Source organism: Danio aesculapii, chromosome 2, assembly GCF_903798145.1.
Source record: "Danio aesculapii chromosome 2, fDanAes4.1, whole genome shotgun sequence".
Classification (NCBI taxonomy): Eukaryota; Metazoa; Chordata; class Actinopteri; order Cypriniformes; family Danionidae; genus Danio; species Danio aesculapii.
The window spans coordinates 52,399,097-52,418,343 of record NC_079436.1 but is presented as its reverse complement, the minus strand read 5'-3'; the positions used below and the strand labels follow the sequence as shown (position 1 = coordinate 52,418,343).

Genomic DNA, 19,247 nt, shown 5'->3' with positions numbered 1-19,247 from the left:
AGATAATAATTAAACCAAAATGAAGAATACATTGTTTACTCAAACCTTCATACATCTGTTTTAAACCTTAATGAGTTGCTTTCTTCTGTTGAACACAAAAAGGAGATGTTTTGAAAAATGTTGGAAACCTGTAACCATTGACTTCCATGGTAGGAAAAACAACTTTATACAACTTATAGAAGTCAATTTTTACAGGTTTCCAACATTTTTCAAAATATCTTCTTTCGTGTTCAACATCCATATATTGGGATTAATTCATTTCTGGCACAATTTATTATTTCTTAAAGGGATAGTTCACCCCAAAATTAACATTTACTCATTATTTACTCATGCCATGTGGTTCCAAACCTTTATGAGTTTTTTCTTCAGTTTAACACAAAAAGGAGATGTTTTTAAAAATGTTGGAAACCTGTAACCCTCAAATTCCATAATATTTATTTTCCTACTATGGAAGTCAATTGTTACAAAATATCATCTATTGTGTTCAATCATATATTGTCATGAACTAATTTCTGACTCAATTTATTGTTTTTTAAAGTGATAGTTTACCCATTTATTAATATATGTGTGAATGTAATTATAATTCACTCACTATTTTCTCATCCTCATGTGGTTCAAAACATATATCAGTTTCTTTCTTCTGTTGAACGCAAATATTGATATTTTGAAAACCTGTAACCATTGACTTCCATAATGTTTGTTTTTCCCACTATGGAGGTCAGTGGTTACAGGTTTTCAAAAAATTTTCTAAATATCTTTTGTGTTCAGCAACCATATATTGAAATTTATTAATTTCTGACTCGGTTTGTTTTTTAAAAGGGATAGTTCACCCAAAAATGAACATTTACTCACTTTATGCTCATCCTCAAGTGGTTCTAAACATACAAGTTTCTTCTTTTGAACACAAAAAGGAGATGTTTTGAAAAATGTTGGAAACCTGTGACCATTGACTTCCAAAATAGTTGTTTTTCCTGCTATGGAAGTCAATGATTACAGTTTTTCAACATTTTTCACAATATCTTCTTTTTGTGTGCAACCATATATTGTTATGAACTAATTTCTGACTCAATTTGCTGTTTCTTAAAGGGATAGTTCACTCAAAGTATAATTGACTCACTATTTACTTATCCTCAAGTGGTTCTAAACCTTTATGAGTTCCTTTCTTCTGTTGAACACAAAATAAGTTACTTTGATGCATGCTAAAATACTGTAACCCTTGACATCCATAGTGTTTGTTTTTCCTACTATGGAAGTCAATTTTTTACAGCTTTTCAACATTTTTCAAAACATCTTCTTTTGTGTTAAACAGCCATATATTGTTACGAACTAATTTCTGACTCAATTCATTGTTTCTTAAAGGGATAGTTCACCCAATCTTTGTTTTTCCTACTATGGAAGTCAACGGTTACAGGTTTTCAACATTTTTCAAAATGTCTTCTTTTGTGTTGATCAGAAGAAAGAAACTCATAAGAGTTTATAACAAGTAAAGACTCAGTAAATATTTTCATTTTTGAGTGAACAATGATTTTAAGCATGTGCAATAATATTGATGAATGTGACCTTTTGAGTTGAATAATAGAATTATTCTGCACAGTATTTAACACCATTGACCTTACAGTATTTAAGGCAGGCACATTATAAGTAACTAATTAATTACCTAAAAAGCAGTTTACCCGAAAAGTAATCCCATACTTAAAATATAGTAACTAGTTACTTTGCAACTCATTAGATTGAGTTAATATGGCTGCAAATATAAATATCTGCTGATGATCTTTTTATGTTTCTCCAACTGTAGTATTATGAGATGTCGTATGGACTCAACATCGAAATGCACAAACAGGTAAACATCGTCTTAATATTTTCTGCATCTCCTATTTTGTAAATAAGTGAATGCATTATTATTATTATTATTATTATTATAACTGTGATGCTCTTGAATAAATAACAGTATGGCGGTTAGAGTGACAGTTGTGCAAAGTCTGCAGTGTTTCCTTTACAGCGCAGGCCTACTTACGGTTTGTGCATATGCAGCGTCCCAGATTCAGACGCTCTCAGCATACATTATCATGACTGACTGTTGCTGGTGTGTTTTTCGCGCAGCATCAGCAGTCTGTAAGCGCATCCCCCAGACAACTTATTAATGGCTGTAAACCCACGAGGATGTGCTTGTGTTCTGTCCGCAGGCGGAGATTGTGAAGAGATTGAACGGGATCTGTGCTCAGGTGTTGCCGTACCTGTCTCAAGAGGTCAGAGCGGCTGATTTATTTATGACACACTCTCTGTAATGATTCAGCCTCATTACTGACTTAAATGGGCTGCCGGTTTGTGTCGTGGGTTGCTTTTTTGCACTGAAGGGGTTTTGTTTGCTGTGCGTTTTACCTGAGGAGATTAAGTGTGTGTGTGTGTGTGTGTCTGCAGCACCAGCAGCAGGTTCTGGGCGCGATTGAACGAGCCAAACAGGTCACCCCTCCTGAGATGAACTCCATTATCCGGGTAGGATAACCAGTATTCAACCATGAGGGTTGTTGTGTAGTAGTGAGAGATTATTTTTAGTAATTATTTTATACATTTATGTTTTTAATTGACATATTTATGCATTGTTCAACCTTTTGGGGTTTTAATTACTTTGACTTTTTTATGTGTGTATGTCAATTAGGCTTGGGCGGTAACCAGATTTTGATACCGTCAAACCTTCTACCTATTTTACCACGGTATACGGTATTACTGTAATCAAAAGAATTATTACATAAGGCTTAGATAGCGTCACCAAACTATTGGCTTGTGCTTAAACCATTCAGAAACTGAATACCGTATATGCGACCTTAGGTTCGAGGTATTTCCATTTATCACGGTCACCTCTTTGTTGCACAGTTTGCAAACTGCCTTGTCTGTATTGACCGCCTCTCCCTTCTCGTTTCGATTGAAACCTGAAATACTGCCAAACTGTGATGACAACCACGCTTATACATTTTTAGGCATTAAATAAATTAGATTTAATACTTGTCTCCTATTTAAGTGCATTGTTTATAGTGGTATAATGGTATTGAAACTGATGCCATTGCTATTTTTAGATCCCGCGGTAATACTATATTACCGTATTACCGCCCAAGCCTAATATAAAAGTATTTATAGCTGATTGGATTCACAATTAAAGGACAAGTAAATTATTGCAAATAAATTATCAAGTAGCTGCATTTTTATTAAAGATTCTCCTTTAGATTTATTTAATTATGTTCTCATTTATTTATTTAAAATAAATCAGAAATGGATTTAATTATGATTAATTTAATTAGAATGGTGCTTTTTATGTGTGTGTATATATATATATATATATATATATATATATATATATATATATATATATATATATATATACAGCGCTCAGCATAATTGAGTACAGCCCATTTTGAAAATGAAGATTTTATCCATTTCTCAGTGAATATAGGCAATGTATTTTAGTGTATTTAAACAAAACAGATTTATTGAACAGATATATTTATTAAAATAATATTTTAGTCATTAAGCATATTTAGAAATTGAAATATAATACATTAAAATTCAAGCAAAACACGCAACAAAATTTCAACTAAAATTTTTCAAAAACAAATTTTACTTTAGATTTTTCGTTTTGTTTGTATTTTATATATTTTTATACCATTTACATTCAGTGTACTAGTTTTTGGACCATTATCATAAGTTATTTTGTCAGATTAGCTCCAGATTTGGCTTCAGTATAGCTTCCTATTAAAAAATTGAATTTAAAAGATAGATTTGTAAGGGGTCTACTTATATATGCTGAGCACTGTACATACACACTACCTGACAAAAGTCTTGTCACCTATCCCAAGTTTTATGAACAACAAATAATAACTTGACTTCTAGTTGTTCATTCGGTATCAGAAGTGGCTTATATGAAAGGCAAAGGCCTCTAGATTACGCTTATTTTACCACAATAAAATATGATCATGCCTTGATTATTAATTTTTTAATTAGGACAGTAAGGTCTGACTTTGCTTTGACAAAAGTCTTGTCACTAAACAGAAATAATGTCCAGTATAGAATATAAAGTCATGCTGCAGTGGAAACAGAATGAATATTGTGTCTGACTCCCATGAGCTTGGAGGACTGCATCCATACATCTCTGCAGTGACACAAAACACTTAATAAAGTCATCTGGAATGGCAAAGAAAGCGTTCTTGCAGGACTCCCAGAGTTCATCAAGATCCTTTGGATTCATCTTCAATGCCGCCTCCATCTTACCCCAGACATGTACAATAATGTTCATGCCTGGTGACTGGGCTGGCCAATCCTTGAGCACCTTGACCTTCTTTGCTTTCAGGAACTTTGATGTGGAGGCTGATGTATGAGGAGGAGCGCTATCCTGCTGGAGAATTTGTAATGTAATGGGCAGCACAAATGTCTTGATACCTCAGGCTGTTGATGTTGCCATCCACTTTGCAGATCTCTCGCACGCCCCCATACTGAATGTAACCCCAAACCATGATTTTTCCTTCACCAAACTTGACTGATTTCTGAGAGAATCTTGGGTCCATGTGGGTTCCAGTAGGTCTTCTGCAGTATTTGATGATGATTGAGATGCAGTTCAACAGATGATTCATCAGAAAAATCTGATGAAAAGAAAAACTTTTCCAAAAGATCAACTAGAACTCAAGTTATTATTTGTTGCTCGTACATCTGGGAATAAATCTATTACAAATAGTCTGTTAATAGCCAGTTAACAACAGTAAATGTGCTGTTAAATCTAATATTGACTTTCTCAGTATACTTCAATAGTGTGTACTTTAACAAGTTATTGCGACCTCTCTTTAACCTGGACGGTTGTGTGTTTGTGTGTGGTTTAATGTAATCGCAGCAGCAGCTTCAGGTTCACCAGCTCTCTCAGCTCCAGGGTTTGGCTTTACCCATGACTCCTCTGCCCTTGGGCTTGACCCCGCCGACCCTGCCCGCCGTCACCTCCAGCTCGGGCCTGCTGTCGCTGTCCAGCATCCTGGCCTCCCACGCACACCTCGCCAAAGAGGACAAGAGCTCCCGCGACGCTGCCGACGGCCACCGTGACGAGGACGCAGACAAATCCGACTAGCCTTCACACAGACGGTTCGAGTCTGATTCTTGAGTTCTGTGAAGGGGGACGGAGTGCAGAGAGAGAGAGAGCTTTTCCTCTTCATGTCTGTCTCATTGGGTCTGATTCAGTCTGTCTTTCTGCTACTACAGCCAATCTTTCCTGCGTAACACTGTTTGATTCTTTTGCTTTTTATTAGTGGGCCTGCTAAAACCTCTGTTACTATTGCTTATACTTGGGGGTTAGTGATCAGAGCATATCTCAAACCCAGAGTATTGAACTTCAGCATGTAACATACCTCAAATCATGTGTGTATTATTACTTAAGTAAATTAAATTTAGATTTGTTTTTGACAGACAATGAAACTGATAATAATGGGCTAGTAGCTCAAGATGGCGGCGGTGAGCTTCCGTGATGCAAGTGTGTGCGTGTTCACTTCCAGTCGCATAGAACTATAAAGGAAGAGGTGCAGATTTAGCTTTTTACTTACTAAAAAGATGCATGTTTAGAATAAAAAACAAAGTAGTTTATCAGGGACAGGAGAGGACGTCCTCACTACATTGCTGCATGCACAACTCTGCTTTCATTCGTTCTATGTTAATGCTGAAGTTCATGTTCAGTAGCTACTCAAATTCCATTGAGATCATGTCTTCAGTTCACAAACGCTACCAGTGTGTAGTGTCCATCCTAAAGATAATTTTGTTTTGACACCTTGTGAACTGAGAAAGCTTAGAAAAGGAGGTGTTCCCTGTCTTTTTGTGTGGAACAACTGTACTCTTCCCACATCAAGAGCTTGGCATCATCAACCTAGATCAGGGGTGTCCAAACTTGGTCCTGGAGGGCCGGTGTCCTGCACGTTTTAGCTCATTCTTGCAGGTGTGTTGAAGCAAGTTGGTTTCCAGAAAGCCTAGTAAGAGCTTGATTAGCTAGGCCAGCTGTGTCTGATTAGGGCTGGAACTAAACTTTGCAGGACACCGGCCCTCCAGGACCGAGTGTGGACATCCCTGACCTAGATGATCCGTCACAGTGACTGTGACCTCCGTCTGACTGTGAGATGAGCGAACCACAAACGGCACGTGAGGATGTTTATATATCATGACTACATGTCCATGTACAGTTGAAGTCAGAATTATTAGCCCCCCTGTTTATTTTATTTCCCCAAATTCTGTTTAACGGAGAGCAGATTTTTAAAGTGGGTAATAACTTTATCCTTAAAATGTTTTTTGAAAAATTAAGAACTGCTTTTATTCTAGCTGAAATAAAACAAAAAAGATTTCCTCCGTAAGAAAAAATATTATCAGACCTACTGTGAAAATTTCCTTGCTCTGTTAAACATCATTTGGGAAATATTTAATAAAGGAAAGAAAAATCAAGGGGGGGGGTGAATAAATCTGACTTTAACTGTATATAAGGGTAAATATATAGTTTGTAAACACACTAAAGACTGTGCATTGTATTTTATTAATAGGATATACATTCCAGACTCGGCTGATATTGAGAGATTGCCTAATTGTGTGTTATGCAGGAGGGAAATAAAATCACCTCAGCATGACCATATTTGTTTTCTTCTTTTTAATTATTAAAAATATTAACTATAAACGCAGAGAAACGGCCGCTACAAAAAAGACATGATCCCAACAGAATTTGAGTAGCCACTGAACACGAACTTCAGCATCAACAGGGAAAGAATGAAAGCAAAGTAGAGCACTGAGGCATGCAGCGACGTAATTAGGATATCCTCTCATGTCACTGATAAACTACTTGGTGTTTCATTTTAAACATGCTTATTTTTGGTAATGAAAAAGCGAAATCTTCACCTCTTCCTTTATAGTTCTATGCGACTGGAAGTGAACACGCACACACTTGCATCATGGAAGCTCAACAGCGCGATCTTATGCAACTTAGCCCATTGATTAGACTGAGGGACCATGGTGTCCTGCAGATTTCGATAATACACTTTGTTACTCAGAATGCCCAGAAATTGCTTTAGCAACCTAGCAACACCTTAGCAATTGCATAAATGCTCCTGCAACCAGTCCAGAATTTCATAGCGTTTGAATAGTAAAGCACTCAGCTTGAGCAACACGTTTTTTTTTTGACAGACAATAAAACTGATGCTAATTGATTAGACTGAGGCCCCGTTTACACCAATACGTTTTCGAATTAAAACGCATAAGTTTTGCTACGGTTACACAATCTGTCCACACTACCCCGGAATTTTTGAGCACCGAAAACAGCATTTTGGTAACGCTGAAGAGGCCGTTTTCATTTTGAAACACTGCTGCTGAGTGTCTGTAGATGGGGGGAAAACGGAGGCGGGGCTGCAGACGTTCGCCTATCTGATTGGGCCTTTTTCCTCAATAATAAGTACACAAAGTTCAGTCTTGCATCCCTTACTTGTAAGTTCAGACCAGTGTTGCCAGATTGGGTGGTTTCCTACCCAATTGGGTGGTTTTGAATTTGGGTGGTTTTTAAACGTAAATTTTATATGCAATTTATTTAACAAAACACACCTGTGAGGTGAAGGAAAGTTGCATCAAAATCTCCCCGGACAAATCTGACTCTTTTTCACGTGCACTGGCATCACGCAGAGCCTGCAGTTAAACTCACAGCGGTTTTATCATGACTTTTTTATCCATCATTTTTTTCTGCAATTGACAGCAAGAACAAACATAGAAGCGTTGTCTGATTGACAGGCAGCAGCTAATTATGTTCAAAAGAATTTAAAACTCCAAATGGGACAAACGTATACCCCGTTTCGAAAGTAAAACATACTCTAATAGGTAAGGGCAGTGTGTGGAGGAGAGGGGGCAGTGTTTCGATGTGATCCGGTTATGTTGGGGTTCTGAGACTGCTGGTGATGGTTGCGGTATGGTTTAAAAAGTATATAGCAATTAAAGTAACTAGGTTAATTTCGATTTAAATAAATAAAAAATTTTCCCAGAGTTGGGTTGCAGCTGGAAGGGCATCCGCTGTGTAAAACAAATGCTGGATAAGTTGGTGGTTCATTCCGCTGTGGCGACCCCTGATTAATAAAGGGACTAAGCTGAAAATAAAATAAATGAATAAATTTAAATTAAATATTAATCTAATATTTTGCACGTTTTGTTTTGTTTTTGTGCATTTGGGTGGGTTTTGGACCACTTTTGGGCTGGAAAAAATCAGCTATATCTGGCAACATTGGTTCAGACTTCGCAAGTTTGATATAAAAAACTCCCGAGAACATGTCGGGTCAATCTTCAAAGGGAAACGTGTACTTTGTAACCTTATTCACATCATCCTGGCTACGTTTAGTCTACGTAACTATTTTTATTTTGATATTAGCAACTTAACAGACACCCAAATGTTGAGGCGACGTGTCGCTACATATTTATATGATCGTCATCTTCACTGCATGCATATTTATAACAAAATGGAGCCTTTAACATTACTGCCTCCTTTCATTTTCATTGAAAATATGAAACACACCCTCTCTTTTGCTGAATATCAGTTTTCAATCAGTTTCACTAATCAGAACATCTTAACAGTGCACTAGCAACCAATCAACCGTTCAACACTTCATTCTGCATTCTGAATGACATTGCATCTCTGAGATATGCAGTCTCAGCTTGCAAATCCAAGTCTGCATCCAGATTCTATTGTCTGTAATCTTGGTTTGCGTTGGGTGTTGTTTCATGTGTGACCAGAAGAGGGCAGCTGGTGATTTGGGTTTTGTTTTCAAGCATCTAAATAATCCATGTAAAACAGCTTAACATTATTTCATACATTAGAATAAGCCTTGTTAGAGTTTTAGCGAAAATAATATTTACTGCTATATATTTGACTATTAGACACCCTCTAGAGCGTCCTTCATATTCGAAGAATCACATTATTTTCAGTCAACATTAATTATACAAATTGCTGACATGTTATTTGATTTAAAGTTGATGCTTGCTTTGAATGTTTCTATATTAAATCACTTGTAAATTTGATTTAAAGCTGACAACATAATAACCATCTCATAATTTTAATAAAAATAGCACAAACCAGTGTTTCTCAACCATGTTCCTGGAGGCCCACCAGCACTGCATGTTTTGGATGTCTATTTTGTCTGTCACATGCATTACAGGTTTTTCAGTCTATTCTAATGAGCTGATGACCTCAATCAGGTGTGTTTGGTTGGGGAGACAAAGGAAATGTGCAGAGCTGGTGGTCCTCCAGGAACGTGGTTGAGAAACACTGGCATAAACAACTGATTTTCAATGTATATCATACATATAAACCCCATTTGCTGAAGTAAATCTGTGAAATGCTGAGATCTACAGTTTGTTACGCCATGCTGTTTTAAAGCAAAACTACCTATGGTTGTATGTAAGCACTGGTGCATTGTGGGTATTTTTGAATCGTGTGCTCGTCCATATTAATTTCTTGTTTGCGTGCGTAGATATTTACATTAGATGTCGCCTGCGCTATTGTTGTCTATTGGAAGGAATGCGTCAATAGAGCCGCTATATTAGTACAGGGGAGTGCTCCTTTGATATGAATGTGAGACCAAGGTGCAGTGGAGGACTGGCCATCGGGAGCCAGAGATATACACATATATACATATATCTATGAATGGGTGTTTTCCTGGTGATCAGTGTGCAAATATTTGTTTCAATTACGAAAAAATGATCATTTTACATCACTTCTCTACATCGATGGATAAGTGATCGCACAGGCATTGCCGACAAAGAGTGTGTGTTTGTGTGCATGGAAATGTATTATCCTCCCTCCCTGTTCAATCTAATCTAATCCATGTCCTGAAACACAGCCCCTTTCCCACTTTCACTTCTCATTCTAACAGAGAGAGCGATGTGTTTGGGAATGAATCTCAGTGTTATGAACGATGAGTGTGAACCATTGATAACCCCGCGTCTCGATGTGTATATAAACATTCATTATCTAAATCAGGGGTGCCCAAACGTTTTTTCTTTAAAGGGACAAAAAGCAAACTTGACTGAGGGCAATGCCGAACCGTATATCTTAATTTGCAATGGTAATTTTGTAATTTATTCAGTAATATTTAAAAATAACGTTGCTTTAAATCAGATTAACTAATGTAGTATCATATTTACCATTTTATATGAATATTTTATTACAGTACAAACATTAACAATCCCATTTATAACTCAATGGAGTTCAATGCTTAATACAATATTCGAGCTGCTCCTGCATTTACCTTGATTTGCTCACAGATGTCTTGTGCATTTTCCTGTTTGTCAAGTGACAGTATTTACATTTTTAAAAGTCTGATTCATTTACAATGTTTAAGTGATTTGTTTAATTTCAGTTGCCGTTTTTTGTAGCTCAGCAATAATACAAGGGCAAAAAATGTTATGTTAAATTAGGAATGACGATCTCTGTTAAAGCGTTCCCCCTAAACACCTCCCCATCATTCTTCCTTTCTGTTCAAATGGGATGGCGGGTCAAATAAAAGGTTAGCATGGGCCAACTTGGTAATATTTAACAGTGCTTCCCACACATAGTCTTTACTTGGGCCGCCCAAGTATATTTGATGACACTTTTTTTACTGTTATTATCATCCTTTTACACTTTTTTTTTATATCCGCCCAATATAAACAAACGTCCGCGAGCGATCAAATCTCGTTTCATACTGCTCGTTCTGTGTGTGCGAGAACTGTCAACACTCACGTGCTCTGCAGACACACACAGTCCCGCACCTTTTTGCGTCCGGCCGGCGTTTCTAAATCTACTAAAATGTCCGGGATTTAGTTTTGCTTTCGTTTTCTAAGCTGTTGTTAATTTTTATGCGCACAAAAGCGAGAGAGACATTAAATAATTAAATCTTTAATCTAAATGACTCCGAAAACCTTTACTAAATACTCGTCGGGGACGAAATTACATCTAAATTTGCTGCAGAATATTTGTAGACCATTCGAAATGCGTAATCAACTCATTTGTCTAATTTAAACACGTTCTATTCTTGTAATTATCATAATTTTAAGAGATATTGTCTGTTTTATTCCTTTTTTGTGATTTATTTCTTATTTGCTGTATATTTTATTAATTTGATGTCGATTATATTATATATTTTAGACATCTAAAATGCTTTGGCTATACTGTTCAAAATGCCATGCCAATAAAGCAACCTGAACTGGAATGAGAGAGAGAGAGAGAGAAGCAGATTCTACCTGTCAGGGTGGACAGGGCTCCTGAATAACATAAGAGAAACAGTGGATTTTTTATGTCAACCGTCTTTTTTTCTTCTTTAACGCAGGGGTAGGGAACCTATGGCTCTGGAACCACATGTGGCTCTTTGACCAAAAATATGTGGCTCTCCAGCTGTCTCCCTTCAATAAAATATTAAAACTGTCACTAAAAATGAGTTTCCTTTTGAAAATACAATTAAAATGACCTTCTTGTTGTATATTTTACAGCAAAATGAATAAGAATAAAAGGACGTTTCAACCAATGCGTGCGCGGCGCTGTGGACTAACCTGAATCGCGACACCAATAACCTTGATATAACCTTGGTAACCTTGAGCCATAAAATTCAAACAATGTTCACGAGTGGTAAAAAGAAATTGTACAAATTGTCCTTTATTAATACATGGACTTGCTCATCATGTGATGCTTCATATATATCCCTCTTTAAAAAGGGATATGGCTCTTTAAAAAAATGCATTTGCCAAAAAAATTCAAAATGGCTCTTTGCTGAAAACAGCTTCCTGACCCCTGCTTTAACGCATTGAAAAGAAAAAGTTTCAAACGGATAATAATAAAATAGTGTCAAATCTAATTATGTTTTGTTTGTTGCATACAGTTAGCTGTTTATGCACTGTGGGTAAAAGGTGTGTTTCAATCCGACTACCACCGCAAATATATTTCAAACCTGTGGGAAGCACTGTATTCAATCATTTAGGGTGGACAGTATGCACATTGAGGCGCAGGAACTGTTATATTATCAGTCACTTCAAAAACTAGCCGTTGCCTCACTTAGCCGACAATAATACAAGTTTCTGGCACCGCAGCGTCTTGTTGTCATATTTCATTAACACTGTTTGCTGATTTTATTCAACAAAATTAGTGAACACCTAGAATTTAATTCAAGTTGGTGCTACTTAGCCTCGTGGTCAGTGCAGTGAGTGTATTATCATCAATAACGTTAATTGTTTAGCACAAAAGTTCGTAACGTAAAAAACGAAATCTTACCAATGAAAGGTTCTACCTTAATGCTTTGTTTTTGTTTTGTTTGCTTGTTACTACACCCGTACACAGCGCTAAAGTCCAGCTTCCTCAGATTGCCTTTGGTCTTGACTAGTGCGATTGAATGACATTTGTCCTGGGAGCACTGTACAAATATGGCGGCATTACTGACGCATGCACAGGGTCCGTATGCGATATCTAGTGTACATATCTATGGTTTGCATGTCGGATGTATTAATTAGTCCCATAATTCCTTTGTATTTGTGTTTTTAGCTACATCACCACAGCTGATGCAGTTATTTGAATCTCTAAATGATTTGTCTGTTATCTTTGAAAACCAATGGCCAACTAAAGATACGTGTATGAATATATCCACACGCATAATATTTTGTAAGCCATTTTGTATGTATGAAGAAAACATTGAGCACAGATACTAAAAAAATACCCTGGTTTGTTTTAATCTGATTAGTTAGTTGCTTACGGTTGCCTCGTTCTCATACGATGACGTAATAGTCGCGAAGCCCCGCCCCTCTCCTGACATAAGCCCCGCCCTCTTCTGACAGACTCCTCTAATATTTGCGACTCTTTTGGAGCTTTGTAGTAGTTTTTTAAGATTTGTGCGTGTGTTGTATGTGACATGATGTTCTCGATGGAAATGTATGTCGTTTGTGTTGATAAACTGCTATTATAACTTCATTTAAAGACAACTTGGAGAAAAAAAAAGGAAAAAAAAAGAAAAACATTTACTATACATGAATGAGAGATTGAGCAGTAAGGAAGTATTTATGGTGCCTTACAAATAAAAGATTCATTGGACCTTTATATCTGCTGCTGTTTTTATTTTATTTCAAATTTCATTTGCTTTTATACCATGTTTACTGTATAAAAAGATAGATCGTTTTATAATTAACACTTTTATTGAGCCAGATTGCTGTAAACCAACACAATCTCACGGAAATTCGTAACTTTTTGATTTATTGGCTAATTCGTACGAATTCTACTATCTAATTCGTACAATTTAGTGCGATTTGCTCATCCGCCAATGACGGTTGGGTTTAGTGGTGGGGTTAGGTGCCACGCCTCCTTTTTAAAATCGTACAATTTCGTACGACTGAACTCGAATTAGCCACGAATTAGCCACTAAACTGTCAAAACGTAAAATACTTACGTTTTCTCGTGAGATCAGGCTGTGTAAACTGGTCAAATTTAACAGTAGAGACTGAAAAACACTACAAATGAAATCTCGGTTTCCACAAAAATGCTAGGCACTAATATTTTCAATTTATTTTAGTAAAAAAGTGTTATAAAAATATTTCTTGAATATCAGATCAGTGGTTTTCCATCTCCAGGTTGGAGGAAAGTCCTCACCCCAAGTGGAGGAGTTCAAGTACCTTGGGGTTTTGTTCACGAGTGAGGGACGAATGGAACATGAGATTGACTGGCGGATTGGTGCAGCAGTAATGCGGTCAATGTACTGGTCCGTTGTGGTAATAGAGCTGAGCTGAAAGGCAAAGCTCTCGATTTACCGGTCAATCTACGTTCCTACTCTCACCTATGGTCATGAGTTTTGACCGAAAGAACAAGATCTCAGATACAAGCAGCCGAGATTTCTTTATAGGGTGGCAGGGCGCACCCTTACATGTGGAGTAGAGCCGCTGCTCCTCCACATCGAGAGAAGTCAGCTGAGGTGGCTCGGGCATCTGTTTCGGATGCCTCCTGGACGCCTACCTAGTGAGGTGTTACAAGGATGTCCCACCAGGAGGAGGCCTCGGGGAAGACCCAGGACACGCTGGAGGGACGACGTCTCTCAGCTGGCATGGGAATGCCTCGGGATCCCCCCAGAGGAGCTGGAGGAAGGGTCTGGGGAGAGGGAAGTATAGAGTTCTCTCCTTAGACTGCTGCCCCCGCGACCCGGCCCCGGATAACTGAATGAAAATGAGATGAGATTAGTGTCAAATCTGCATATTAGACTGGTGTTGGAGTAATGATGCTGAAAATACAGAATATTTTTAAATATATCCAAACAGAAGAGTTCTTTTTATGGTGGTAGCATATTTAAGTAGCAGTGGAACTATTAAAACAGTCCACGCTTTCCCATATACTGATGTCCATGTGTTTTAATTTATTACTGTTACTATTAATTTGTTACTATTATTTATTACACTGTGAAAACTAAAGCTCAACAAACAAATTAATCAGTTTCTCACACACAACATAACCAAAAGGACACCAAATAAGCAAAAGAAGTTACAAACAACATTTCCTTTAACGTGTTGGCCTGGGTAGGGTTACACCAGCTGTTCATAAGTTCTGTCTTAAACTGAAATGTAAGGTCCACACTAGGGGCTTAGTAACTAGATGCTAGTTGCTAGTAAAATAAATTTCTCACTTCACTTGCACCAAATGCTCTTAGGGCAAACCGTAGTTAATAGGTCAGAAGCTCTCTGTAAAGTAATGCGTAGTTGCGTAAAATGACGTCATTTTCAATAAAAAGCATTTCGATTATTAAACTGCATTAAAATTCTGCAACTAATGTGTTTATATATAACTCTTATAAAAATGTAATTATAAATTACATTTTATTAGCACTCATTTAAATAGTCACTAACAACAGATGCACACCTGCATCTCGAGCCGTGAATGCACGCGAAATACCAACACAATCTCACGGCAATTCCTAACTTTTTGATTTAGTGGCTAATCTGTATGAATTTGTACGATCTAATTCGTACAATTTAGAACGATTTGCTCATCACCCAATGACAGTTGGGATTAGGGGTGGGGTTAGGTGCCACGCCTCCTTTTTAAAATCGTACAATTTCGTACGACTGAACGAATTCGCCACTAAACTGACAAAGCGTAAAATACTTAGGATTTCTCGTGAGATCAGACTAGAAATACACTTGAAGCAGGGGCGTTGCTAGACAAAGCTCTACTGGGGCTCTACATCCCCCCCCCCCCCTCAAAAAAAATAATATATATATATATATATATATATATATATATATATATATATATATATATATATATATATATATATATATACACTATATACACTATATATTTTTTAATAAATATTTATTATAAATAAAAGTATTCTTGTTATTATACAATTATTATTCATTATTCTAAATAATCTTAAATGTAACTGGAAAACAATGTTTAGACACAACTGGAGTGATGCTAAGATCATTTAAGAAATCTTTTGCATGAATATTAATTTCATTTGAATGAAATTCTATAGACAATTCAATAAAATACAAAAAAAAGATGTTTTATAGAATTATCTGTTGTCTTAGACTTGGTAGAGAATTAGGTTTATTACGTTTTTACCTCCCTGACTCGTCATCTCTCCTTTTTGCTTCATACAAATAAATCTGTCAGGAGGAATGCTTAGTAAGATCACCATCATATTGTTTAAACTTTAGTTTTGTGGACTTGCAAAACAAAAAAAGGCTGTTACGCCGGTTTTACAACACATGAGCGGCGCGTGACAAGCAGGTAGCCTGCTTTTTTGGCGCACATGTTAACTACTGGGACTCGCACCAGCAGAAGAGCAGCGCGTGGGAGAGGCGCGCGGGTTCTCTGCGCACATGCGGAGATGCGTCAGTTTGCTTTTTGGTTAAACACATTGCTTTCACCAGCGTTGTTTCGGTTGCACATAGAGAATAACGTCTTTATTTCGGAATTACCACTCTTAATAAATACACTTGCATATGAAGTAAATCATATCTCAATGCATTTACTGGGGCACTGGAGATTTTCACTGGGGCACGTGCCCCAGTAAATTGGGTCTAGCGACGCCCCTGACATGAAGTTATCAAAACATTAAACTTGATTTTTTTTATTAGATCCTACAGATGAAAGAGAAAAGAGCAGGAAGAAGAACTCTGTCATGATGAAATACTCATTTTAATTGATGGATACAATTAACACAAAACACTTCTTGAAAAATATGTATCTCTTCTTTCATAAACCGAAACAAATGCGAGATTTGGGAGGAAAGTGAGGCTGTGAGTAGAGGGAGATCATTGTTCTCAGGTTGAAGCTGCGGTCACACTGAGACACTGCTCACTGCAGAGCCATTTGAGCTCCAGGGAGGGGGAGCTTGAGCTTGAGCTCCTCCTCCTGTAAGCTGTTTCAATGCGTACACCCACCCCACCCCTAACCCCAACCCCCAGTGACATCACTCATAGAAGAAGTGCAAGGAAGGAGGAGCTGGAGCTCAAGCTCCTCCTTGCTGGAGCTCAGCTCTGCCCAAGTGGCTCTGCAGTGAGCACCACTTGGTCACACTGGGCTTTTATGACAGAATTTCACAAACACAAAGCCCAGTGTGACCGCAGCTTAAGTCTGTCTGAGGTATTGGGCAGGGCTATCATACATAACCACGCCCCTCCAACTGTCAGTTTAGACAACAAACAGAAATGTTGAACAGGAGGAGTCTGTTAGGTTGTACTGACACTCCCCAAACCCTTCTCCAGATCTTTCTCGATGAAATGCCTACTTTACTCAGGGGCGCAAAAAGGTGGGATGCAGGATATGCGGCGCATAGGGGCGCCACACATGGGGGGGGCGCCATTGTGCCAAAAAAATTTTTTGATTATCCTTATTAAAAGTTTCAAATAATTAAATAAAATAAATAATTTGGTTAAAAATGTTTATCCTGCATTTCATGTGTTTCATAAATAAATAAAACATTTCATAAATAAAAAAATTATTACACCCCTCCCCCTTCATTGACCATTTGACTGATCATTTGCTCAGTTACAGTCACATGTTCAAAAGTGTGTTCAAAAAGCATCACGGGAAAGGACGTGAATCCGGCCGTTTTTATATTAATTTCAACGTGCGGTCAATCCGAAATAATGCAAAAGCATAATTCTCTTGAACCTTTCATAGAAAGATTACAAATGCGGGAGAAATACGGGAAAATACATACACGTAAGAATTAATACGTAAAAAACGGCAGGATTTATAGGTATGAGTTGCATGTTGGCACACACATTTTAATTCAAAATCATTTAAAACGATAACATGCTGTCACACAGCCAAGTGTAAAGTGTTTATGTAGATGTAAAAATTTTAGCAAAATAAACTGTCAAATCATCCTTGCAGTTAAGGTAAAAAATTATAAGAATAATCTGGAAAATAATTCTTTATTTACTATTATAAATTAATTAATTTGCAAAAAATAAAAAAATGATTTTATAAGTACAGACCTGAATATTAGGGCCAGACAGAATCTTTTTTGCTATTTCTGCTGAGAATTTTGTAATGATTTTAGGATTATCAAAAATAAATAATTCAATATGAGATTTTAAAAAAAGAATACCTTTTTAACTTTTATTTAATGTTTAAAATGCAAATCAAAGTAGATCCGCTGATTTGGTAAACAAAGCAAGTCACTCATATTATACATATACTAAAAGGCATAACATACTACTTTACTAACTGTATTTTAAATACATCATATGAACACTTTAATATTACTATTAATATATTACAATAATATTAGTAGAATGAATTTAAAAACATATACACAAGTAAATGAATCGTTGATGGATTAAAAATCTGCAGAAATCTGCAGATTTCTGCATGTGCAAATTCCATGTAAGCCTATTGAATATATTTCAGACAAAATAGAAAAGAATATTTAGATAAAAAAAATTCCCCTATATACATATTATATACTTGATTAGAACGATTCTTAACCCTGTTAAAACTGACACACAAACAAATAGTTTGAATATTCACATTTTTTTGGAACTGAAATGTTTATTAATCCTTCTATCAAGATCCAATTTTATACCATATGCATGTTTTTATAAATGTATTATGTATCATATTGATACATCAGGCCTTTTGGTAAACTCAAAACTATTGTAATTTAGATACAAATAAATTTGCCAATAACATTTTGATAAAATAAAACATTTCAGGTAGTTTGTCTATGTTTATTTTTTTACACTAAATATTTTACAGTCTTTTTTTATTTTACATTGTGAGAGGTGTAATAGAAGTTTCAGTCGTGTTCATGCAAAGACAGCCCTTAGACCTCTCACAGTATGTATGTGGGAAGTAATTGCATTTTTAAGTTATTTGCCCTTTTTTCTTTTGGTGGGGTGGCGGTGGGGGTGGGGGGGTGGGGGGTTGCTAAACCTGAACCCGCATACCCTTCAGTAAATGTGCAGATGCGCCCCTGACTTTACTACATCCAATCAGCTTGCAGTTGAAGAAAAAAGCCACGCCCACTATTTTCTCACTTAACATTCTGTTTCTCTGGGAACTGCGCCACAATACGAAAAAAAAATGGTCGCAGCTTCCAGTTCATGTGGACTTTAATGATTCATTTAAGTTTACTCATTTAGCAGATGCTTTTGTCCAAAGCGACTTACAATTGAGGAGGCATTCAGCGATTCAACAACAAGAGGCAATGACAATGTTATTTTGAAGAGGAAGAAAAAAAGACCCATATCCTCAGTGACTTAAGGGTGAGTAATTTAACAGGAAGTCTTTATTTATTGTCTCTTCTGTACAGCAGGTGGTGCTGTCGCTTCACTGTAATTCATAAATTGCACAATAGCGGTGGTGGTGATGTTGTGTAAATATGAATGTTGTGTGTCAACGTTAAACATGTCATGATTATTAAATCGCGTATTTGTTGATAGTCTAAACGTCTTATGAAGCAGGAATGTTTATGTTCGTGCGGCTTCGTTTGTGTGTGTTATGATGAGCTGTAATGAGTAAATCTCATCTTCATCTGCTCACATCATCAACCTGCAGGCTTCATTTGCACTGTGTTAGCATATATAGCGGGATTATTACGCCGTAGAACACAGGGTATAACCTATACACTCACCGGCCACTTTATTAGGTACACCTTACTAGTACCGAGTTGGACCCCCTTTTGCCTTCAGAACTGCCTTAATCCTTGGTGGCATAGATTCAACAAGGTACTGGAAATATTCCTCAGAGATTT

The 19,247-nt window shown here is 36.9% G+C and overlaps 1 protein-coding gene across 3 annotated transcripts in view; it reads left to right on the top strand.

The window, feature by feature from the left end:
• Positions 1-13,090, top strand: part of chico — a 57,632-nt gene extending 44,542 nt beyond the window's left edge. Inside the window, exons 4-8 of one of the 3 annotated variants that reach the window (XR_008835602.1) lie at positions 1,796-1,840; positions 2,184-2,246; positions 2,419-2,493; positions 4,874-5,781; positions 5,822-13,090. Coding sequence is in view for 2 of the 3 variants with exons in the window: in XM_056445667.1 (XP_056301642.1) it covers positions 1,796-1,840; positions 2,184-2,246; positions 2,419-2,493; positions 4,874-5,101 (411 nt within the window). In the remaining variant the exon portion in view is untranslated. Of the gene's footprint in view, positions 1-1,795; positions 1,841-2,183; positions 2,247-2,418; positions 2,494-4,873 lie in introns of all 3 variants that reach the window. The other 2 variants (XM_056445668.1, XM_056445667.1) reach the window with 2 other exon arrangements.
• The last annotated feature ends 6,157 nt before the right edge of the window (positions 13,091-19,247 follow it).